At 37.7% G+C, this 26672-nt stretch overlaps 1 protein-coding gene across 1 annotated transcript in view; it reads right to left on the minus strand.

Moving 5' to 3' along the window:
- Window positions 1-738: 738 nt before the first annotated feature.
- The window catches only part of HPSE (heparanase), a 42620-nt gene continuing 16686 nt past the window's right edge, over window positions 739-26672 (minus strand). The window contains exons 4-12 of the mRNA XM_037830135.1: window positions 26320-26493; window positions 22650-22818; window positions 22256-22303; window positions 21648-21741; window positions 21088-21194; window positions 19868-19982; window positions 17053-17171; window positions 15749-15895; window positions 739-2358 (exon numbers count right to left, since the gene is read on the minus strand). Of these exons, the coding sequence (XP_037686063.1) occupies window positions 2199-2358; window positions 15749-15895; window positions 17053-17171; window positions 19868-19982; window positions 21088-21194; window positions 21648-21741; window positions 22256-22303; window positions 22650-22818; window positions 26320-26493 (1133 nt within the window). The 3' untranslated portion in view covers window positions 739-2198. The remainder of the gene's footprint in view (window positions 2359-15748; window positions 15896-17052; window positions 17172-19867; window positions 19983-21087; window positions 21195-21647; window positions 21742-22255; window positions 22304-22649; window positions 22819-26319; window positions 26494-26672) is intronic.

A 26672-nucleotide genomic window follows, 5' to 3' on the forward strand; every position in this document is an offset into this window, starting at 1 on the left:
TCCTTAAAAGCTTAGAGTCAAGTGAGAAAAATGTATTTGTGCATTTAAAATGCATCCTAAGTGCCACAATCAATGTACAAAGCGTTATGGGAGTAAAGAAAAACGACTAAACCTACTTAAATGACAGAGGGAGGTATTAGAACTGATGTTTAAGCTGGGTCTTAATAAACATAGGAGTTTGTCACATAGGGAAGAGAGCTAGGGTAGTCCAGGTAGAGAACAGAGGGAATACAAGGAACTAAAAAAAAAAAAAAAAAAAAAAAAAAAAAGTGCAGGTATGCTCAAACTTCTCAACTGATCTGTGGGTTGGAGAATAGTGTTCAGGGGGAGAGTAATAAGAGTTGAGGCTGAAACAGATGATAGTGCCAGGTTATGGAGGACCTTATGTGCCTATAGGAAATGGGCAGCCATTTAAGAATTGCAGGTAAAGTCAAGGTGAACAATTAAGGTATGGCTGTAATAATACAAACAAGGAAGTAGACTTTGAATTTATTACATGGCAGAGGACAAGGAAGAGAAAAACAGAAAGGACAAAACTTAGATCATACTGGATGTATATGATGAATGTAGGAAATCATGTTTGTGCTTGATCAACTTTTCAGTGTTGGGGAGGATGAAAGAACAAGTAAAAGTAGGAGGTGTAAACAAAGTGGTGAACTAAAATAAAGTTTCTGTAGGCTTGGGGGAATGTAGGGATCCTAGGCTTAGGCTTTATTGAAGAATAATCATCATGCAATATTAAGGTTGTAAAAATTACTTTATTTCAAATGTGAAAATATAAAAACTACTTGCATATAAAATTTGAGGATACTGAAGCATCCAAATTTTAAGCTCCAACTTTAGCTCCTTAAAAATGCACTTAAATTTAATTGAGACAATATTCAAAATTAAAAGAGAAGATTCTAACAAGGAAAATATATTTTGTCACTGATAAAATGCACAAAACTGTAGTGGTCAGTGCTGTAGCCCACCCCCCCTAACGCTGACTCCACTCTAAATAATTACTCTGGGACAATTATAACAATCTCATTGGCCTTCCCAGTGATTGGATGAAAGGCCGTGTGACCCATTCCTGATCAATAAGACATGAGGAGACATGAGAGAGGTTTGCTAGAAGAACCTCTGAGAGAGGCTTCTTCAAAATCTATGAAGGAGACAAAAAAAATTGTCCATCTTCTTTCTCTGGCTGCTGCCACATCTTGGAAGAGGTAACAACTATCATGTTCCCAGCTTGTGAATAAAGCAAGCACTAAAAATGATAGAGCAGAGATAGAAAAATTGGTCCTTGGTGACATAACTGAGCTGATAAAGTCCACCTACTTGAGTTTCTTCTTATGTGCAGTTATAAATTTCCTCTTACTTAAGCCACTTTGAATCAGGGTTCTGTTACTTGCAGCCCAAAACTTCCCAATTAAAACAATAACTAAAGATAGATTAAAGTGAAACTTAACAGATGGTTATAATTTATTGGTATTCGATATTTTCTAAATTTTCTGCTCTTGGTAAAGCAATATAATTAAGTCATTTAAAAGTTTCACTTGGAGTTTACATAATCTCTTCCCTCTGAATTTTCATTAATAGTTAGCATCTAACCAGTTATCTGTCCTCTCACATATTAATGCTGACAAAGACAAACAGGACAGAGGGCAGAGAAGCAGCAGTTGAATTTCAGCTCTCTCCCTAAGGTACAAAGAGAGTCTCTCTTACATAACCAGTTTGAAGGCTGTGGCAATAAACATTTTCCAGTGGGAGACCATAGAGAGGGTGTATGAAGGAAAGAATGCAATGATCTTCTTATAACTGTTTTAAAAATAAAAACAACAAAGCACTTTCTTAAAACTAATGATATTTCCTTCATTTACTTGCCTCTTGGCTATAGCTCAAGTAATTGCTACAGATGGTGTGCGATTGGGAGTATTCATACTCATTTCTAATAACCGTAAATAAAAACAGTGCATGCAAAGTTCTAAGCACCATGCTTGGCACAAGGGATTTCAAGTTATTATTATTAGCAGTAGTCTGCTTACAGAGATCAAAATACTGTACCAAATGTAGGACTAAGCGTGTCCTAGCATCGCTGAAGCTCCCATGAGTTGATTTGTAATGTGTGCTTGCCTTTCTACAGCTAGAGTTTTGCTTTATTCTTAATCAGTACATTTGATAAATTCAATCTCAGGGCTAGTGTATGCCTTTCACTTTCAGATGCAAGCAGCAACTTTGGCATTTCTTATCACAAAAAACCCATATGAGAAAGCTGGCAAGCCCAGTGAACTTCCTGGGCGGAGAGGTTTTTCTGTCAACGCTGGCAGAGTTTTATCATCCACCATCTTCAGAGTTTGGCCATTGAGCTGAACAGATCTGCAAAGGGGAAAGATACACCTGAGTTAGTCAAGTTGTGCATGCTCCACTTACCCTACAAGAGTCATAGCACTCCCCCCAAAAACGTTTTTGTGTATGGCAGCTTATATTACATAGCAACTTGTATCTCAACATTACATCAGTTAGGTATTTTACCTACATGATCCTTAAGCTACAATAGTGGAGTTGAGTAGTTGTGACAGAGACCATAGACCTGTAAAGTCTAAAATATTTACTATCTGACCCTTTACAGAAAACGAACACACATTGCCTCAGATATGAGGCAATCTGAGGGAGCTATAAAAAGGTTAAGCAGCATGGCATAACTTCTGGAGTTGTGGCAATCTTACTTGATGGTGATAATTGAAGACCTTTTTATATAAAGCAAACAAAGGTACATATATCATGGAATGTAATATTCACAAATTTAACATAAAAAAATGACAGTGAATGAAATTTCTCATTTGTTACTATTCTCATAAACCCTCTAACCTCCCAGGAGATATGCATTCACTTTCTTAGGCTGATAAGGTATATCAGTTGAAAACATATTGCTGTAGGAAGCAAAACCAATTTTATTTGGCTAACCTACAGATTCCAAAAAAATCTCTTTGTATTTTGCTGTAGAAATCCAAACTCAAAGTTGAGTCAAAAAATGAAAATAAATTAAGGGCAAGGATTATTTCTTATGCATATCCACCATTGGTTAAATCAAATTAATATATGCTCATGGCAACAAACCTAATATAAACAAGAGCTTATGAAGAAAAGCAATAGTTCGCTTATTGTTCCACTGATAGTTACTTCCATAATCTTAAACAATGCTTATATTTCAATTACCTTTTTGCATTATGCTTTTTATATTACTAAAAAAAAGCCTCAGTACTTTTATTGATGAAAACTTAACAGATATAGTTAATATCAGATTAAAATGCATGTCATATATGTCAAACACGTAAGATAGGTAGAACACTTATGATAGCATCTTGCATATAGTAAGCACTATAAAAGTATCATCTATCATCATTATTTTTATGTAAATAAAAATGGGTATTCTATTCATAGACTCTTAAAATTTGATTTTTTTCCCACTTGACACATCCAAACATTTTCCCACACCATTTAACATTCATCCACGACATCCCTTTAATAGCTATACAGGACTTGATGGTGTGTATGAATTTATTTATTCAATCCTCTTTTAGACTTTGTTGTTTCCAATACAGCATTATTACAAAGTTTTCATTTTTAAAGATCTCTCACATTCTGTCCTCGCTAAGTATCATTCAGCAGAAAAAAAGTGGTTTCCACTTAGTCTTGGTTGGATGCTCGGCTCTTGGCTCTGTAACTTAAGGCATATCAATAGCATATCGGTGAATGTGCCTGCATTGCAGTTGTACCCTGTCCTGTGCACTGCTGTTTTTTTATCACCTATATCACATCAATTTTTAGCTGGGTGGGGGAGGAAATGCAACGACCATCATCAGGAAACCACAAACAAGAAGAGGTCTTGTAAACCTCTCTAAATGACACCAGTAAGAGTCTGTTCTGTGTGGGACTGAGGACCATTTGCAAGGGTACACACTGAAGTTTCAGAAATATTGTGAAGACAGTATTGTGCTGCAGAGTTTAAAGGTAAATCTGATCATAGTGAGTTAAAATTGCTATGGATAAGATGACAAAATATGGCAAGATATTAATACTACCATCAGGTTATATTGTTTAATCAGCTATGCATATAGCTAATGGATGATGTAAATAAATGGAGTGTAAGGTTAAAGTATGTTGATTATTTCTGCATCAGGCTGAGTGATGAGGGTAGGGTTTTATTTGAGGGTTGAGTTGTGTCCCCCAAAGAGATATGTTGAAGTGCTAACCCCCAATACCTGTGAATATGATCTTATTTGGAAATAGGGTCATTGAAGATGTGATTACTTGAGAAGAGGCCAAACTGGATTAGAGTGGGCCCTAATCCAACATGACTGGTATCCTTATAAGGAAGAGGGAAATTTGGACACAGAGAGACACTGGGAAGAAGGTCATGTGAAAACAGAGGAGGCAGAGATTACAGTCATGCATCCATAAGCTTAAACTTTAACCTATAAGTGACCTATACCTCATTTACTAAAAATCACACCCATCATCATATTAAGGCCACCATTTTCTTACATATGTTCTGTGACTAAACATGTAATCAATCTTCACATGGCTAATAATTAGATCATCTCTATCCTTGTCATCTGGAAGTCTTGTGTTCATTATCCTAAAACTTGCCCATCTTTTGATACCATAAAACTATCAGAATTACTGCAGTTCAGAGAGACAGAATTTTAGGCTGATAGGCCACCTGATATCCTGTTTTGTGCCTAGTAATAAACTCTTTGAAACCCGGGTGTCTCGGGAATTGATCATTTGAGCTCATCAGGCAGAGAGCCCACAGCTTTATTGGTATTGTTAATAACGCTTGTCTGGCGGGGGGGGGGGGCGCTTTGGAGAAAACATGCTTTCAGGTCCTGAAGCTAATTGTCACCAAAAATATCATTCATATAGCATTTGCAAGGATGGGAATGGAGGGTGAGAATTTTGTAAACTCTAAATTTTTATGCTGCAATATGAGAATAGTAATAATGAAAACAGCTCCTTCCAATGTACATTGGGCTAAAATCTAACAATGTTTATGTGCTTAACTCTTCTGTTAAGTAAAATAAAATGCCCACCTGCATTGGGCATTGCCGGGAGAAGACCCCTTTCTGAGAAGGCTTTTCCAGAGGACAAAAGTAATTGACCTACAGGAGTTTTCCAAGAAAATGGAACATGCCTTACAGGGTCATTCATAAGCAATACCCGGTGATAAAACTAGTTTTGGTACAGTTGAGATAGTTTATCAGAATGGGTAAGCATATCATACTAATCAATGTGTGCCTGTTCCCCGTTTTGTAAGACTCCCCCTAAGTAAAATGGAAACAATGTTAGCCAATCAGAACATTGCCTCATTTGCTTTGGCTTTCACCCTATCTGTGCTTCCTTGTACACTTCCTCAGTGAAACTCCCTTCTGCTTTCTGAATGGGATGCCATCTGCTTCATGAATCGATAAGACTGTGAGATCCTAAATTGTATGAAAAAGTTTTCTTATCAGTTTTGACAATGAGGACAGGACCTGAAAGTGACGGCTGATGGCTCTGGAGACAACGAGAAAGGCAACAGCCCCATAGAACCCTTTGAGTTCTCTGTCCTCATCATCTCAAGGGTCGTGGGTGAGGGCCTCTCAGGTTGAAGCTCCACTCAGAGTTTGAGCTCTCTGATCTCACTAGCTTTTTTTTTTTTTTTTTTTTTTAATCTTCATTTTATTGAGATATATTCACATACCACGCAGTCATACAAAACAAATCGTACTTTCGATTGTTTACAGTACCATTACATAGTTGTACATTCATCACCTAAATCAATCCCTGACACCTTCATTAGCACACACACAAAAATAACAAGAATAATAATTAGAGTGAAAAAGAGCAATTGAAGTAGAAAAGAACACTGAGTACCTTTGTCTGTTTGTTTCCTTCCCCTATTTTTCTACTCATCCATCCATAAACTAGACAAAGTGGAGTGTGGTCCTTATGGCTTTCCCAATCCCATCGTCACCCCTCATAAGCTACATTTTTATACAACTGTTTTCAAGATTCATGGGTTCTGGGTTGTAGTTTGATAATTTCAGGTATCCACCACCAGCTACCCCAATTCTTTAGAACCTAAAAAGGGTTGTCTAAATTGTGCGTAAGAGTGCCCACCAGAGTGACCTCTCGGCTCCTTTTGGAATCTCTCTGCCACTGAAGCTTATTTCATTTCCTTTCACATCCCCCTTTTGGTCAAGAAGATGTTCTCCGTCCCACGATGCCGGGTCTACATTCCTCCCCGGGAGTCATATTCCACATTGCCAGGGAGATTCACTCCCCTGGGTGTCTGATCCCACGTAGGGGGGAGGGCAGTGATTTCACCTTTCAAGTTGGCTTAGGTAGAGAAAGAGGGCCACATCTGTGATCTCACTAGCTTTTAGTCAAAGGTTAGTTGAGCCTTAATTGACAAAAAGGCTCGCTAGCCTGTCTTTCAGTCCATAGTTTCATTTTTGCTACTGCTGGTTTATTTGTGCTTTGCACAAGGTAAGAACTAATGATAAAAATGGGATCCTAAAACTCTAAAAACTTTGATTCTCCACCCTTTGGCATCCTGGCATATTACATGTTCAAAAATTATGGGGCCGGAAGCTGTGCCTATCTCACCAAATAGCAAAATCTCATCAAAAACAACCTAGAGTTGCAATGACCAGTATGGGGAATGTTCTAATTAGACAAATTTACTCATCTCAGAAGTGCACCCGAGAAAAAGGGCTCCTGAATTAAAACAGGCCAAATGGGATGCCTACTTTAAATGGTACTCAGAGTCTATTAAGGAATTGCAAAATTCTAAAAATAGTTTATATAAACTAGTGAGTTTTGTATTTCTATGTTTTCTGTTGTTTTTGTATGTGACTCATGGCTGAACAGTTTTGAATTGAAGCTATAAGGTCTCTATTTGTGTCTGTCTGTAGGTTTGATGTATGATATTTACCCACCTCTGGATAGTATTACCAAATTAACTTATAAAACTCCTTAAATGAGCTCAACTCAAATTGGCTTAAAGATAAATAAATGCTTATATGTAAGTTAATATTCCTAAAGTCCCAGAAAATAAAGAAACCAAACTTCTAATATTTCTAAATGAAAAAAGTACTCATAGAATTAAACCCAAATGTTTTAAAAAAATATTCAAGTCCACATAATTGAGATAAAGCTTTGAAAAATGGGACTATTTAATATTGTTAAATAAAAATAGCTATGCTTTCTGAGTTATCAATGTTAAGTACAACATGAGCATACAATTTTATTCTACTTGGGTATGTTCTTCTTACAATTACACAGGTTTACCGATAAAATAATCTAGCATTATGTCTAGTAGATCTTTAAGATGATGAAAAATGTAAATTTGTGCTTAAAGAAATTGAGCTATTATTTTGACAAACTTTATTTTAAGAATAATTGTGTTTTGTAGGATGCTTGCTTGAAGACAGTCTGCAAGATCTTCTTTGGTAACTTAAATATGTAAGGTATGCAGGGTGTGTTTTGGTTAAGGAAAAAGAGAGTAGTTTTTTCCTAAAGTAAAATGACTGGTTGTTGCAGAATGAGAAACAGGAATGTGTAGGAAAAACCTGAAAGAATGTGGAAAGTTGTATAAAGTTTGTGGAAAAGCAATTTTATTTGTCATGGTCAAGACTGGCTAAGATTTGATAAGCTTTAAAGATTTTTAAGAGTTTTCTTATCAGATAGTAGCCTTACACAAAACTAGAATTTTGTTTGCTCTGTTAAAATGACAGTTTTCTTGGATTATTGGTCTACTGTTAGGAAGAGTTGTAAAAAGGTTTTTCTTAACCATCTGAGTAATCGCCTAGAAGGCAAATATTCTGTATCTTAATCAGAAGAATCTCCCTTATATTGACCTTATTATCTTTTATTGTTTAAGAGAACAAGTCATTTGGCTTTTCTTTTTTTTTTTTTTTTAACAATCATGTAACTCATATTTACTTTTAAAATCTTTTATTGTCACTTTGGTTAAAGAGAGAACCAAATATTGTTTCATAGTCACTCATGATCCTATTTAACAAAATGTTCAAACCTGACAACTTTTTGACATTTTGCCTTCCCAAAATCAAACCCTAAATGACATCTTATTGATCTCAAACTGTCTTTGGAATTTCTCAGAAGTCCCCTGGAAAATCACAAAGAATTTGTTCTTTCACTTTGTAAAAAGAGAGGTGCTTGAAATAATTAGGTTTATTTGATATGCTATTAGTTGCATGGGAAGTGCTATCAAATTAAAAAGGATTTTGTAACCTTCTGTTCATTAAACGTTTTATGGGTAAAATGTTATTAATATAGACATTTCAGAGATTTTTCAATATCTCACTGTCCATGAGATGTCCTAGTCCTGATCTGCCTGATATTAGACAACAACATAGAATTATTGGTCATAAATTCAGCTATTCTTTTTAAAAAATGTTACATGTCACTGAAACAACCAAATTCCTTCTGAACTGCATTATTTTTGTAATGAACTTTCATCAGAACTTTTATTACTTTAACAGCAATCAGGTAACAATGGCTGTTTTAAGTCTTTTGTCATCTACAGACAATTTTTTTTATTAAATTCAGTTTTATTGAAATGCATTCACACACCATACAATCATCCATGATATACAATCCACTGTCCACAGTATGATAGCATAGTTATGCGTTCATCACCACAATCTATCTCTCTACAGACAATTTTTATTCTGATACTTCCTTGAAAACACTTGCTGCAGTCAGGTACAAACCAGGTGTTTCATCTTCAACAAAGAAAGGACTATCTCAGAAACCCACAGCAAGGACTATGCCAGGTACTGTGAGGAACAGGTTGCTACTGACAACTCAAATAACTTTGAGACCATACCACTGGACTGAGTCAAGATTCCAAAATTCTAGTGAAGAAGCCGATGGGTCATAGATTACTAATACAAGTGGAACAAGGACTGATTACCTAGGACTGAATGAAATGATAAAGAATGAATATAGTTTTGTTTGGATTATTGCTGACGTTTAAATGTTCTATTTTCTAGATAAAAGGAATCCCATACTCTTTCCCCTTAAGCTATAATTCATAAAATATTCTTTTTCTCCCGGCCTATAGCCTCCAGAATTTGGAAATTCTTATCAATTATTCTTATTTTTATGGCAAAATAATTATTTGCATAGGTTCCGTCAGAATCTGTCCTCCTTGTTAACAGGACACAATTGGAGACACTGGTTATATATGTCAAGTTTGAGAATGATGCTCATTTAAGCAGACATGACCAGAGCCTTTTAAGGAACTAAGGTTGACTTTATGGAGTCAAAGCTTACAAAACCCTCTTGGAAAAACTGGTCTGGTACCTGGCTCCAGTGTTGCCAGCCTTACAGGTCAGTAAGGAAGGTCACTTTCTGGCAAGCATAGGAACCATGTGATACTTTGGGGACCTTGAGAAAGAGGAATTCACCCAAATCTGTGTATACTGCAGGTGAAATCTGTTGTCAAGCTCTTGGCTTGGCTTCCTGGCCTCCACAGGCTTTTAAAAGTCCAATCAGAAGTTCCTTATGGAAACTACCAGCAAAGCAAACTTAAAAGGGCCTTTATGGTAAATCACCATTCTTGCTGCATCTATGTAAAAAATCAGGCCAAATTTAATGAAAATAGCCTTATTTTATGATTAAGAATCATCTTTTTAAAGATTATCTTTGTTCAAAAGGAAGGTGACTGTAGAGAAATTTTGTATTTTGATGGCAAACTATAGCACACTCCTGTTGATTATCAGATTCTGCTCCTGTTCATTGAATTATTTTGCATCCCCTCTGCAAACTGCAGTTAACTGCATGGGTTTTTACCTACCTGTAAACTGAACTGAATCCTGTGATCTTGCATATATGATTTACCCTAAATGCCATCCAGAAAGCTAATTTTGTATCTTTTATAACCATGTCTCAAACCGACAATAGAAGGAGAAAACTGCCAATCCTCTGACCTACTGCAATACAGAGTTCAACTCTGTCATGCACACTGTCATACCTTCCTTAGGAACACACTATCTGGAGTGAGCAGTTATAAATATATCTAAGTTTATGAAACCTTTAACACCATACTAAATGCTTTTCAGGCCCTCCAGGCTGAAGTTGACAGCTCAGCATCAGTGTTCTTGTAAAACAGACAGGCTTTAGATACCTTGACTGCCCACGAACAATATTGCATTTATGTCAATAAGTCTGGCACAGTGATAGATAACATGAATATTTTAAAGGACCAAGTTAAGGTGATTCATGATATCAGTTAAGATCAAATATTTCAATGGGCAGACATTTCCTGACCTAGATTCTTGGTTTAATGGAATATGGGGACAAACTAGCACGCTTTGGATATATGTTTTTAATTGTGATTAGCAGTCTCTATGTTTTTATTTCTTGTTGCACAAACTGTTTCATGATTCCGTCCAAATTCCTTGCCACCCTCAAGACAGATGTCTGCCCTTAAGACAGCTAATCAAAAGAAAATTGAGATAGCAATGGGACTGCCTCTAGTAGACTGAGACTAAAAAAATAAAAAATAAAAATAATTGACACCCAGACTTGGAGAGAGGGCCATACCTGTTGTGATGGTTAGGTTCATGTGTCAACTTGGCAAAGTGATGGAATCCAGGTGTCTGGTCAAGCAAGCACTGGCCTAACCTTTACTGCAAGGACATTTGTGGCTGGTTAATAAACTAGAAGTCTGGCTTATTAAATCATCAGTCAATTGACTGCACCTGTGACTTATTACATCAACAAAGGGCATGTCTTCTGCAATGAGAGAATTCAGTTAGCTGGATTTAATCCAATCAGTTGAAGACTTTTAAGGGAGAGAGAGAGGACCTGAAATTCTTCAGCTAGCCAGCATCTCCTGAGGAGTTCATCAAACACCTTCATCGGAGTTGCCAGTTTGCTGCCTGCCCTATGAAATTTGGACTTGTGCATCCCCACAGTTGCATGAGACACTTTTAGAAAATCTTTTATTTACAGATATCTCTGTTTCCCTAGAGAACCCTAACTAATATAGCTTGGTTCAGGGAGTGGTTCTTGAGAAATACAATCTTAAAATGGGCATTTACAGTTGGTTTTCCACTCTAATTAGATTCAAAGGCACTAATGACTCCATTTCCAATAATCAAGATGGCACTGACAGCCCATGGCATGAATTGGCCATGGAGTTGCACAAAATATCACCATTTGATTCTCCTAATCATACCCTTGTATGAAGCAAGGCTCTGGTGACAGTGTTTTTGACACCTTAACAGAGTTTTGTGGAGTTAAGAGGTATAATGATGTTGGCTGGTCACTCTTAGATACACTGGATAAAGTTATAAGAGAAGGGGATGAACTAAAGGCTTCAAATTTGAAACTTAAGTGCCAAATGACAGACCTAAAGGTTTCTATGTGAGCCCTGAAAGAAGATCGTATTTCCTGTGTCTGCAGACTTGAGATTTCTAAAAACCAGACCCAGAGTTTCATTGTGGGAATAGCAGATTTACAACTTAAACTAAAATCTCAGCTTCTCAGGGTGTCTGCTGTTAAAGTAAAGGCACTGATTCGAAAAGAATGGGATCCTGAAATTTGGGATGGGGACATATGGATTGACAATAATGGCACTGAGGACATTGGAACCCTGGATTCTGCTGAGTCTTTGCTAGATAAGCCTGTAATGTTCTGCCCTGAGGAAACACCCCCTGCCTCCCTCCAGTCTGCCCTGAGGAGACAGCTACCCAACCTCCAGCCTGCTTCAAGGCAACAGCTTCCCAACCTCCTGTTGGCCCTGAGGAGCCTGCCACCCAGCCTCCACCTAAAGAGATTAAGCCTTCAGTGCCTGCTAAACCTATAATCACCTCCCCTGAGGAAGCAGCCCTCTCTTTGTCTAGAGAGATTAATCCTGTTTCACAAGATGAAACTGCAATGGAATGTCCTGAGGTAAATGGCTTGATGGATACTTCTAATTCTTTTCATGACCCACCCCTACCAACAGTCTTTGCTTCAAGACCTATAACTAGACTAAAGTCCCAATAGACCCTGAAGGGTGAAATACAAAGTGTAACCTATGAGGAAGTATGTTATATTCCAAAAGAACTGCATGAGTTTTCAAATTTATATAGACAGAAATCAGTGGAATATGTGTGGGAGTGGATATTAAGTGTGTGGGATCATGATGGAAAGAATATAAAGTTGGATCAGGCTGAATTTATTGATTTGGGCCCACTAAGCATAGATTCTGCATTCAGTGTTGTAGTTTGAGGGGTTAGAAAGGGCATTAACTGTTTGAGTGGTTGGCTGAAACATGGATCAAAAGGTGGCCGACATTACCTGAGGTTGAAATGCCAGAACTGCCTTGGTATAATGTAGAGAGGGAATTCAAAGGCTTAGAGAGATTGGAATGTTAGAGGGGATTTATCATGGAAAACCTGCTCACACAACCCTGGAATCTCCAGAGAACACATCTTTTACCAGGACTGTGAGGAATAAATTTGTGAGACTAGCTCTATCATCCCTGGAGAGCTCTGTAGTCACCCTTCTCTGTAGGTCAGATATTACTGTGGGAACTGCTGGAATCATTAAACACAATGGGGATAATCAGATAATGAAATCCCGAGTTCAGCAGAAGCCACTTGGCAGCAGCTAATCACCAAACTAGGTTGGCATGGCTACCATAATGTCAAACAGGCTCAAAGCAGCAGTCAAAATCATCTGACTCACAGAGATTTATGGCATTGGCTAGTAGATCATGGAGTACCTAGAAGTAAAATAGATGGGCAGTCTACTAAATTCTTGTTTGATCTGTATAAGCAGATCTGTATACTCCGGATATGGGTTTGTCTTCCCTGTATGCAATGCTTCTGCCAAAACTACCATCTGTGGACTTACAGAATGCCTTATCCATTGACATGGTATTCCACACAGTATTGCTTCTGATGAAGGAACCCATTTCACAGCAAATAAAGTGAGGGAATGGGCACATGCTCATGGAATTCTCTGTTCTTACCATGTTCCCCATAATCTAGAAGCAGCTGGGTTGATAAAACAGTGGAATGGCCTGTTGAAGACTCAATTACGGTGCCATCCAGGTGGCAATATCTTGCAGGGCTGGGGCAGTGTTTTCCAGGAGGCTGTGTATGCTCTGAATCAGTTTCCATTCTTTGGTGCTGTTTCTCCTATAGCCAGGATTCACAGGTCCAGGAATAAAGGGGTGGAAATAGGAGTGGCATCACTCACTATCACTCCTAGTGATCCACTAGGAAAATTTTTGCTTCCTGTCCCTGCAACCTTAAGCTCTGCTGGTCTACAAGTCTTAGTTCCAAAAGGAGGAGTGCTTCCACTGGGAGACACAGTGATAATTCCATTGAACTGGAAGTTAAGACTGCCACCTGGCCACACTGGGCTTCTCATGCCTCTGAATCAACAGGCAAGGAAGGGGATTACTGTACAGGCTGGGGTGACTGATCCTGACTATCAAGAGGAAACAGCACTGCAACTATGCAATGGAGGTAAAGAAGTTTTCCTGTAATACAAGAGACCCCCTAGGGCATCGCTTAATACTACCATGCCCTGTGATTAAAGTCAATGGAAAACTGTAACAACCCCATTCAGGCAGGACTACCAATGGCCAAGAAACATGAGGCATGAAGGTTTGGGTCACCCCACCAGGCAAAGAACCATGGCCAGCTGAAGTGCTTGCTAAGGGTAAAGGGAACATGGAATGGGTAGTGGAAAAAGGTAGTGAGAAATATGACCTATGACGATGTGACTAGTTACAGAAACAGGGATATGATGGCATGAGTATTTCCTCCTTGTTTTGTTATGAGTATGTTTGTATTTGTCCATAAAGGACATATCTTTGTTTTCTTCTCTATCTTATCCCCTTATCATATGACATAAGCCGTATTGTTCATTTTGCAGTATTTAAGTTAAAGGAAATCAAGTTTAAGAGTCAAGGTCACCCAAAGACTTGCACCCTATTCTGGAGTGATTTACTGCATTTCTGGTTGTATGCAGGACAGCTGAGTATTCTTAGGTGAAATATATGTCTGTTATTGTTCTCTACTTAGAGATAAAGTATGGTTTAAGGTGATGTGTATAGCTGCCAAGTTGACAAAGGGTGGACTGTGATGGTTAGGTTCATGTGTCAACTTGACCAGGTGATGGTGTCCAGGTGTCTGGTCAAGCAAGTACTGGCCTAACCGTTACTGCAAGGACATTTGTGGCTGGTTAATAAACCAGAAGGCTGGTTTATTAAATCATCGATTGCACCTGTGACTGATTACATCAATGAAGGGCATGTCTTCTGCAATGAGAGGATTCAATCAGCTGGATTTAATCCCATCAGTTGAAGACTTTTAAGGGAGAGAGAGAAGACCTTTACTTCTTCTTCAGCTAGCCGGCATTTCCCGAGTAGTTCATCAAACACTTTCATTGGAGTTGCCAGTTTGCTGTCTGCCCTATGGAATTTGGACTCATGCATCCCCATAGTTGCATGAGACACTTTTATAAAATCTTACATTTAAATATATCTCTTGTTGGTTCTGTTTCCCTAGAGAATTCTAACTAATACACTTGTAATCCACTTAAAGGAAAAATGGAACAAAGCAACTGACTGAGCCTACTCAACTGCCTGACAAGAAAATAAATGGTGGTGACCAGAGTGTTTTAGTCAAGCTTCCAATGAGATCACTGGAAAAATGACCAAAAGGGGGAACACTGTTAAGTAAAATAAAATGGCCACCTGCATTGGGCATTGCCGTGAGAAGACCCATTTCGGATAAGGCTTTTCCAGAGGACAACAACCATTGACTTGCAGGAGTTTTCCAAGAAAGTGGAACATACCCTACAGAGTAGCTGGTAAGAAATACCTGGTGATAAAACTAGTTTTGTTGCAGTAGAGGGAGCTTATTAGAATGGACAAGCACACCATACTAACCAATGTATACCTGCTGTCTATTTTGTAAGACACCCCCCCCAACTTAATGTCAGCCAATCAGAACATTTCCTCACTTGCTTCCGTGTTCTCCCTATATGAGCTTTCCCTCTCTGTCCCCCCTTCTACTTTCTGAATGGGATGCTAGATGATTCATGAATCATTCAATAAAACTGTGACTGAGAGCCTAAATTGTATGAAAAGTTTTTCTTTTATCACTTCTATATTCGTAATCATTCTTTGGGGTTCTGTTGAATATGGGCTTTTATAAGATACATTCAGTGATTGGTTTTTAAAACTAAAATGTATTAGAACCAACCTAATCTGTTTAGAAAGCACATATCTTGCCTTTTTTTTTTTTTTTTTTTACTCTAAGCAATAAAAATATTACCTTAATGCTGTAGGAGAATCACACCCAGCTCATGTGGTATGACATTTTACAGCAATATACATATTCTCAATAGCAATTATATATAGGTATGCTTTGCTTCAGTAGCTGTGTTACTAATAATTACAAATCTTTTTGGAGCAAATAATCCAAATGCATTGAGCAAATATTGATATATCAAGTTGTTTTGACATGCAAACTATTTCCTAAGATATTGCTAGTTTGTGTTCATGTCTTTCTGGTTTGGGCTCTCAAAGTGAATTATACCTTTAGTACATAAACTTCCTGAATATTAAGAACTGTCTGAACTTGGAATAGTTGATTCTTTTCCTGCTCCCAATCAATACTGTTTATTCTGAAAAACAGCAAAAAAATTTAGTGAAAACTAAAAATGAACAAGGAAAATTACTCACTTGGAAAATAATCCATCAGGACCTGAAGGTTTGACAAGATATTTGTCCACTTGCTTGTCAAATAAATGATATGGTAACTGCAAACGCTTGGTGACATTATGAAGGTTTAAGGCATACAGAGTTAAATCTCCTTCTTTATACTTTGGACTAAAAAGAAAATAGATTAACTCAATAAGAATATTTAATTTAAGCAATTAAAACCTCAATTGCGATTATAATCATGTGTACTAAGTATTCGCATATCTAATGATGACGTCCTCTTAGCATTCTTCCTTTTATGATAATATTAGACCACCTTAGTGGTCTTATTTTGAAAACAAGATTAAAAATATTGACCTTCACACTACCACTTTCAGGGCTAGAGCACTCTGCAATCTGTACTGCTTTGCCAGGCTGAATTCCTAGTAAGCCAGTTAGCCAATCCATTTTTCAAATGTAGGAAGGCCAAATAATAGTGAATTTTGTGAATTCGTGAGAATTCAGGTTATAAACCATAAGAACAGAGGCTTTTTCTAGTCTTATAAAAACATTGAAATGAACAAGAAAATTAAATCTGTTATCACTTTTCAGAATTTACCCATCTGAAGCATTCCTTACAATACTTCCTAGTGGGGCCCTCGCTATCCACGGAGTTCCCACTAACAGACATGGGAAATAGTAGGTAGCTTTTGGGCCAGAATGAGTGTTCTCTTATCCTATCAGGAGAGATAGATTGAAAATGGAAGAAAACCTTTGAGATTTAGGAATATTTTTTGCTACCTAAAGCCAGAGCATTGTAACCCATTGGGGTTACAAAAATCTTTATGGCCTCTCAACTACAAAAATCGTGATTGAACCTGAAAATAAGGTTGTTTTTATTGTTCTTTTACTTCTTCTTCTTTATTAAATTTAAGTTATCAAGTATGATGCAAGGGGATAAGTATATACATATAATTATTCATTCTTATGAATTACTATTAATATTGCCATTCATTCATAGTCATTCAGTGAATTAATCATTCATATACAAAGTTATATTGTCATACATTAAAACTATTATCTATTTATTTAAATTCAGGATATACTTGCATTATAAATTCTGACAATTAAAACCATTGTGTAAATCTTTGCTGGACTGCAAATGCCTATATTTAAGCTGTGTGTTTTTAGTTAGAATCTGGTACTGTACCACCATAAATATGAGAAAAAACATTGCCACACCTTAGACACACCATTTATTATGTGACAACAGAGAGTTACGGTAGGAAGTTGTGTGCTTACCGATTAACGCTTATTGATTGGTAAAGAGTGAATATCATACTTACTGGTTGAGATTTGTGCAATGAAGATATACTCGAAGTTTTGTTCTTTCTGGACCTTTTACACTTGCCATTAACACAGTGGTGCCCACAAGTTTTTTGAACAGAAGAGATAGCCAATAATCCTAGATGGAGGGGGCAAAGACTGGATCTTAGTTTTTTATTTAACAAAAGCAGTGGCAAGAAAATAATTATCCTATGATAAATAGCATTTCTCTTTTTGGTCCATAGTACCACCATGAATCTGAAGGCAATGGCTTGTTTGCTGCTTTTATCACTGGGGACCTATGTTTCAAGAATTCAGAGGACCACACCCTCTAGGAGATATATTTCAAAAATGTTCTCTACTAATAAGAGAAAGAGTTTAAATATTCTCAGTTATCTTTCATCCAATAACTCAAAACACAGCTCAAAGAAGAACTTTTAGATACATACACCAATACACATGAAGACAAATTTTTACAATAAAACTCTAATTTTTGTCTAAAAGTCAAATTATTGACTAAAATAATTTTCTTTAAAACCTAATAATCCCTCTAACAAAATGAATCTAGGCAATGCATCAGTAGCTATTAATGTTAAAAAAGAGAGGGACAACCACATATTATGTGCCTCTTGATGGACGCACACAACATTACCTATGAAGTACTCCTGCAAAAACATAAATAAATGAAAATAAAACCTGAATCATTCTCTAAGTCAAATTACCAGTTACAGGAAATAACAGGGGACAGAGGAACATGCTAAATTACACCAGAGGAGTAAATTTAGGAAAATCCAGAATGTGAGAAACTCTATACGGCAAATTACATGGTTTCTTTAATAAATTTTAAGGGGGGAAAAAGAAAGAGGGAAGGAAAACTTAAATATTAATACTTAAGAGTCATATCAACCTTATGCAAAATATGGATTTCGTTTGTATTCTGATTTGAATAAGTCAATTACAAAAATTTGAGACAATTAGAAAAATGTGAAACACTAAACATTTGATGACATTAAGAAATTATTGTTAATATTTTAAGGTATGAAAATGGTATTGTGTTTTTTTAAAGGAGATACATATTGAAATATTTATGGATAAAATGATATATATGAGATTTGCTTCAAAGTAATCTAGAAAATTGGAGATGAGGAATAGGTAGGATTATAGATTAAATAAGATTGACCATGAATTGATAATTGATGAAGCTAGATGAGGGATTCCATGGGGTTCACACACTTTCCTCTACTTTTTTGTATGATTAAATTTTCCATAAAAAAAAAGTTTTTAAAAAAAACAGTCAATAGATACTCCAAACTCTTCCTTCTTGAGTTGAGAGAAAGTAAACTCAACAGGGCAAGCAGCTTTAGTTTCTCTATTTAAATTCAAACTCCGCACTGGAGGTGAGGGGAATTAATTAGATGTTTTCAAAAGAGATGTAAAATTAGCAGGATTTAGTGAGTGGTAGGGTGGAAAACAGGCAGGCCAGAGGGCCAGGATTTGAATGGAATTTTTTAGAACACTGGACAACTGTGTGACCTCCAGCAAAGCATTCCACTTATTGTCAACTTGAACTTCCTCATTGAAAAAATGGTTATAAGATACCTCCCTTGTCACCATACGGGATTGTTTAGCAAATCAGATGAGGAAATACAAATGCATAGTGGGTTTAAGGTTTATTCCCTTGGATTCTGCAGGTGTCAAGGGTACCATTTACTCTTGTGAGTTTTTCTAGCTGACTGTGAACCTTGAGGAGGAAGTATATTTAATACATGTACAAAGGGTTCTTAAAACAAAGGACTGGATACTGGAAAGGTCTGGATTACATAATAAATAGCTGACAATATTAATGAAGAATTACAGGATAAGCCGGCTGATTTCTAGACATTGAAGTCAAAGTGAATTTTGCAGAAACTATTTACCTTCTTTGCACAAGGTCCATTTAAGGAAGGGCCATCAGTAGAGTTTGGATGTTTGCCTAATGAAATTATTGTGCTTAATTTAACTCTACAGATGACTCATAATATACTTTGGGAAAGATAAATTCCATTTTTTGAAAGGTCATTTTTCTAAGAATATTCTAAACAGTGTGTTCCATGGGCTTGGACCACTATAGATAAAAAGCAATTTTGTCAGGAAATTTAACCACAAACCACAAAAGTCTAGCTTACTTTTTGACATGTGCTCTTTGCAAAACTGCTTAGCTTTCCTATGATATTCAAATAATTTCCTTAGGAATTACTCTTAAAAAATAGATATCTTCAAATGCCATTTTAGACTATAAAAGTCAAGGTCATATTTCACAGGACCACATCTATATTATCCCAATTTTTAGACATATATATCTTCCAGGTAGCTTTTTAGACAGAAAAGCTACATTTCCTGATTTAGCACCAGATGCAGTTGGAGGTAAGCTGGAAATGAGACTTTATTCATAATTATTTTGAAGAGTGTTAACAAAATAACCAATTCTTACGGTGAGCCTAAGCATGTGGTTTTTAAGTTTTGGATGCTGTAGGTCATTTTAACTTTAATTTACTTTGCAAAGCATTTTTTGATTCAAGTATTTTATCTTGTAAAATGTGAGTCACAAAATTTCAAATTATCCCTTTTTAAACAAATCCTATTCCAAAAGGACCCACATTAAACAAGTGATTTTTGGGTCTCGATTTCTTCTCTCGAGGAACAAAAATATTGGCATGGATGATCTCTAAAGTCCCTTCCAACTCATCATTCTATGGTTTGGCTCTGTATTGAGAGAACTGAATGACAGAACATTAACAAGGAGCCCTCAGCCTAGGCTAATCTATTAACAGAAAGAGGAAAATAACGGTCACTTACAGGTAAAGGTTCAAAGTTTGCATCCACTAAGTGGTAGTTTCCGGCTCCAAACAAGACTTGCCTCATCACCACTTCTATGCCCATTCTGGCCGACAGGCCCAATTTATCCAGCCACCTGGCAAAGAGTGAGACTCAGCTTTCTTCAACTTGAGAAAATAAAATAACAATTTTATTTACACTCTATCCTGATTTATTCAGCTATGTGTGAGGGATTAACAGGAAACCAAAAAAGTGGCACTAATTATAAATAAGTCATTCTAATAAAATGGAGACTATATGAAGCAGCAGCAGAAACCTTCCCTCCATATCTTCCCACAGTTCAGCATGCTGACAATTCCTAGGAGACTATTAATATACCATGAGAAAGCAGGGAGTCCCAGTCAGGGGAAGACAAGGCAAATTTCCACTCCTGTAGATAATTCCTCATTCTGTGGAGTAGCCCAACTCTCTTTCCTCCCTCACTAAATGAGGTCTGAAGAAAAAATTGCAGTCAGCAGTGGTAAAATGTGAAATACGTAGATTTGCCCCTGAAATTTTATGGGACCCACTGCATCTTTTGGTTTCGGGCAAAACAAACTTCTCTCTTCTATTCTCCCTCCCTCCACAGCCCCCATCCCAACAGGATTTGTGCTTTGTTTTGGGCTTAAATGAATGAGAACAGAGAGGAAGGAGATAAGTCTCATTCTGAGATTATAGAAATATAGATTGGGAGTGTTTCACAGAGTTTTTGAACGTATGTAAACAGTATTTTGTAGCAATCAAGCTTGTGGTGGCTGGATAATTAGGTGATTTAGTAAATCTTTAAAATCATTGGTAGCCCCTTCTATTGTGACCTCATACTTCAGGCTCAAAACTTCTTGGGAATCTACGAATATAGCTACACATAATCAGTATCCTTCTCAGTCTCAAAGTTCCGAGAGGGACTCTTTTACAATGTGCTTATTTGAAAGAAGGAATCCTTTGGCATATTTGTGGCCATAATTAAGGATCAAAATTTAATTTAAAACAATTCATTCTTACAGTGATTAATTTAGGACATACATTATAGTGTCTAACAAGCTTTAATAAATCATCTTTTTGCAAAATCTGGCAGGAATATTGGGAATCAGCTGCAGAAGTCATCTTTTGATCTGCTTTTTGGCTGACAAGCTATCTGAGCTAGTGGAGGGATAGGGGAATGGCTACGCTCGGATACTGGAGGCAAGTGTTGCTTTACTCACATAAAGCCAGCCGCAAAGGTGTTGGACAGCAAGGGCGCCCCACCACCGTATGCCGAGCTCGTTTCTCCTAACCAGACCTTCTTGAGGGGTCTGGTCTCCTCAACAACCTATGGAACAGGGAAGTCTCCACGGTAATTGCAAATAAGCTGACCAACCGTGGTGTAGAAGGTTAACAACATTCGAAACCTTGTATTCATTGTGATCTGGACCTATCCATCCAGTAGAGTTATATGCTCAGTCATTTAGGTCCTGGGCAATACACATTTATCGGAATACTAAGGTGTGGAAGGAGCATAAGCAAAACTAATCTTATGACCTATGATAGTTAATTTTACTAAGAAGCTAGAGAACATATTTCTCATTTCTAATCAACATACACGGATGAGGCCCTATGCTAAGTGGAAAACAAAGGCAAATAAGACCTTGTGCCTGTCCTCAATAAACTTATGCTCTAAGATTAGAAAAGCATGTAAATTTATATGCCTTTAGAGTTTAGAACTGGCTAGAGTACAAAATGAGGACTCTGGTATTACATTAAAAAGGGGAAAAAAACCTTTTACCTGGAAAATTTTTTGCACAGATAAAATAAAAGTGTCCAGTACATCAGTGTTTAGAAAATCTTCTTTGGTAGCAATACGTCCATTCAAATAGTAGCTGTATTATTCAGAAAAAAATAATGAATTTTACCTTCTGCCTTTAAGTTCAGTGGCTGATTTTGTTCTCTTTTCTAACTCTCCCACCCCCTTGCATAAAAGAAAAGTCAGAAATTCTACTAGGGAGACACCAGGATGGAAGGGAGACATGAAGAGCCTATTCTATACAAATAACTAGAAATTAGTTTCTTTGTCTTGAGAAGACAGAGTCACATACACAGATACTCACAGGGTTACCTGGTCTTTGGTAAGCATGTTGGTTTTAGCCACTTATATGTTCCATGGGTCAAGTGACAAAATGCCTTGATCTTATAGAAACTACCATGTTATTTAAAATAACTTTTAATTTTTGTTTTCTTAATATTAAGGTTCTAGCATTGTGTTCTTGAGACATTATTTGTTTCTTATCTGAATTATAAAGTCAATTGGCAGGTAAATGGAATGAGTTTTAGAAAAAAGGCACTAAGTAAAATTAGCACTACTGTCCTAGTATTAAGAAAAGGAGACATACTTACTGATGCCATGTAACTGAATCAATCACTTCTCCCCCAGCCTGAAGGAAACTGGGAAAAAAAATCCATGATGTCATCACTTAGTCCTCATATGTACAATATATCTGCACAACAAATGCATAAGCACTTTATTCCCTGGACATGGGCTGGTTACTACTTTAGGGTCAGGTAAATACTATCTTCCTAATTCGAATACAAATTTTATCACAGGTGCCATTTACTCCAGAACCCTTGGCATTCTGAGCCAGTTATTGTTTCCTCTTTTGATAAATCATACAGTCAATTAATCATATGGTTAATTAATCCACAGTTAATAACATGTGGATTGTTGAAGATTCTCTACCAGAGAGGAACATTTACTTTTAAGAAAAGCAGTTCTGTCTCCTTTAGCTCTTACCTCCTCAGCAGCTTAACAGTCTTTCCTCGAGGCTGACCAACATCAGGACCATAGAGTTTAGAATTTTTGAAAGTGGACTTTCCTAGGAGTTTATGCAACTCAGTAAAATCTTCTCCTAACTGGAATCCATCGATGTAAATACCAGCCTTCTTCCGGAAGCTGTTAGGTTCTGAAAGACAGCGATTCTCAAATAATCATCTACCAAGAATTTTTTTTTTTATTTAAAAGAAAACATACAACAGCATTTAAAAGTACTAAAACATTTTCCAAATCACAAAAAAACTGTAATTCAAAGGCAGGAAAAGTGAAACCTCTAGTTATAAAGAAGATATTCCAAAAAAACAAAAATCGAAATTATGTAATTAGAGTGTGAAATGGGTATTGAAATAATTTGAAGTGAATAATGGGGATATTAAACCAATAAATATTTGGAAAAAAGTCTGTATGCAGTATTGAATAACCTAATTTTCTTTAAAGAAAAAAAGTTGGGTGGGTGGAAGACATTTAAAAACCCATCTCTATGATAGAATTAAAAGCCTTATTAAGAATGTTTACTTGCAAATTTTATGTGCGTGTACACGGAAGTAGCAAAGCTGAAGAGACAGGAGAGAGGCACAGAAAGGGAGGTAAGGGAGTGTCCAATCTACTTCTCAAATACACCTATGGCAGGCTCTTCCTGCTCCCTTCCCTTTCACCCTTTGCAAAATGTGACCCAAAGAAGAAGGGAACATGATATCACTCTTTTCTCTTGCTCTGAAGAGGAGAAGGAGTTGGGTGGGAAGGGTAGCAAGTAAGGTAAGGAAGGATGTATAGAGATGAGTAAGGATGGATGATACATTAGTCATACAATTGCCATAATAAAATTGTTCAGCATCTAGCTAAGACCCGATGGCCTCAACCCTTCTATTGTGTTTTCTCTGCTTCAGCTTGCCAGTTTTCCTCAGCAACCCCAGGCAAAAGTCTGCTGCTAATCTTTATTACAACACATATCATTGCAGACATTTATCTTACTTAACAGCATGTTTTCTTTTTGGTCTAGCTCCTTACCTCTAGAAAGGAAGCTCCACAAGAGCCAGACTGCCTGGGTTCAAATCTGATTCCTCTATTTAGTTGCCTGGAATCCCATGGCTATTTACTTAACTTCTTTGTGCCTCTTTTCTCTTCTGTGAAGTGAGGGTCATAATTATATCTATCTCAGGGGTGTTTATAAAGATAAAAAAAGTTAATACGTGTGCAGTTCTCAGAACAATGCCTGGAATATAGTATGTACACATCATATTATATCACACATCCCATTTCATTTTGGTCAATTGGCAGTGGTGTGGAGAAAGTCCAACAAATACTTTTAGAATGAATGTAGCTAATCATTAACACTTTAGTTTGAATTTTTAAGTTCCCTGCAAAAAAGAATGAAGGAGACAATCAGGAACTTATACTGGGAACCTGTAGACAGCTTGAGAATATCATGAGGGTTGGGATGGGGTTGCTGAGATTAACGGACAAGTTGAGAAACAGGAAAAGGAATGGGAAAATCTCAAGGAAACCTGGGAGCCATGGGGAGGTTTTTGGCTCCAGCTGACTGTTCTCAACTCGAATGTATCATAAATTGGGTTTAGCAATAAGTTCTGGGATGAATAAAGGAGTTTTCTGCCATAAACAGTTCCAAAAGTTGCATAGCTGAGTGCTTTTAAGTATGTGCCCAAGGCAGCAGTATATTTACTAATATTTAAAAGATTATCATAAATAGCAACAAAAGGGAATCTCCTTAATAATGAAATGTTCCTGGGGGCACTTACCATTGCCTAGTTCCCAAGAAATGTTATACCTCCTGTGTGCCAGTTTGAGTGTATTGTGTACCCCAAATGCCATTATCTTTGTGGTCTTGTGTGGCGCAGACGTTTTGGTGATGGTTGGATTTGCTTGGAGTGTGCCCCACCCAGCTGTGGGTGATGTTTTCAATGAGATGTTCCCATGGAGGCTTGGCCCCGCCCATTTGGGGTGGGCCTTGATCAGTGGAGCTATATAAATGAGCTGACTCAGAGAGAGGGGACTGAGGGAGTGCAGCTGGCAGTGATGTTCTGAAGAGGAGCAAGCTTGCTAGAGAGGAATGTCCTGGGAGAAAGCCGTTTTGAGGCCAGAGCTTTGGAGCAGATGCCAGCTGCCTTCCTAGCTAACAGAGGTTTTCCGGACGCCATTGGCCATCCTCCGGTGAAGGTACCCGATTGCTGAGGTGTTACCTTGGATGCTTTGTGGCCTTAAGACTGTAACTGTGTAGCGAAATAAACCCCCTTTTTATAAAAGCCAATCCATCTCTGGTGTTTTGCATTCTGCAGCATTAGCAAACTAGAACAGATTTTGGTACCAGGAGTGGGGTGCTTTTGCTGCTGAGTTTGCAAATACCAAACATGTTGGAACGGCTTTTTAAATGGATAAGGGGAAGATTCTGGAAGAATTGTGAGGCGCTTGATAGAAAAGGCCTAAACTGCTTTGAAGAGACTGTTTATGGAAATATGTACTCTACGGATACTTCTGATAAGGACTTGAGCAGAAATGATGAATGTGTTGTTGCAAACTGGAAGAAAGGTGATCCTTGTTTTAAAGTGGCAGAGAATTTGGCAAAATTGAATCCTGGTGTCAGATGGAAGGAAGAATTTAAAAGTGACAACCTGAAATACTTAGCTGAGGAGATCTCCAAACTACATGTGGAGGAGGTACCCTGGCTTCTCCTTGCAGCTTATAGTAAAATGCGAGCGGAGAGAGAGAAACTTAGAACTGAACTCTTGGGTTCAAAGAAACCAGAAGCTGATGGCTTGGAAAATTATGAGCTTCCAGGGGGTGGAATCCCAGAAGCTACAGCCCAACGTGAGGATGTAACCAAACATGGAACCCAGCCACCATTTCAGTACAAGCCAAGATTGGAGATGGAATTATCCAGAAAGGATTTGTGGAAAGTCCTATTTTCTATTGGCTTTGACCCCTGTGTGCTTCATGCAAAGCCAACAGAATTTTTACGAGATCTTTATAGACAGAGCCATTGACGGTCTGGACTGGAGGAGACAGACAAGGAAAAAATTAAAGGAAAAATTTCTTCAAAGACAGAGCCATGGAGGTTGAGGTCTGGAGTCAAGAGGTCTCGGGCTGGGAGAGCGGAGCAGCCCACATGCATGGAAAGGGTGAGTTTGCCCCAGAGGTCGAGGGTAGGCATTCCACCTCGATGCTCTGGAAGAGTTTTGCCACCTCAGGTCCCGTCCCAAACAGGGTGGAGCACATTCCCAGGGAATTGGGGGAGAGCCTGGCTGCCACCACACTGTTCTGAAGGGGTTGAGCATGTGCCCCGGAGATGGAAGGGAATCCGGGAGCTGCCCCGATGTTTGAGGAGGGTGGGGCCAAGAAGGTGGTCTCCCCAATGTGTGGATATGTTGGAGCACTCACCCAAGCGTTTCGAGAGAAAACAGCTTCCAAAAAGGCCCTTGGGAAGGGTTCGGCTCCCGCTCTCTCAAGCCCCAAGGATGCAAAGTTGTTCTGTTAATGACTCTCAGACTTTGAAATCTAATGGAGTTTGTCCTGTGGGTTTTAGGAACTGTTTTGCTCCTGTTAACCCTGTTTTCCTTTCCTAAATAGCAACAAAAGGGAATCTCCTTAATAATGAAATGTTCCTGGGGGCACTTACCATTGCCTAGTTCCCAAGAAATGTTATACCTCCTGGAAGAACAGTAATCCAGGAGCAACTGAGCATTAGAGCTGTTCCATTGCATATCTGCTGTTCTTAGTAATGCATTTAGGCCAAAGATCAGGTCCAGTCCTGAGCAATTTGCAAAACTATACAGCATATCCACTGAGCTTCCTAAAAGAAAAATGTTGCAATTTAATGGTTGCTAGTTGGCACCACAATGAAGAAAGCCTCCAGAGTTACTCTTCATAACTATGTCTTGTTAATTCCAGTCCTACTGAGTGACTGTAATTATGTCTGAGACAACAAAATCAGACTAGCTGTTTAAAAAAAGAAATCAATCTGACTTCATT

This window comes from Choloepus didactylus, chromosome 3, assembly GCF_015220235.1.
Source record: "Choloepus didactylus isolate mChoDid1 chromosome 3, mChoDid1.pri, whole genome shotgun sequence".
NCBI classification, from domain to species: domain Eukaryota; kingdom Metazoa; phylum Chordata; class Mammalia; order Pilosa; family Megalonychidae; genus Choloepus; species Choloepus didactylus.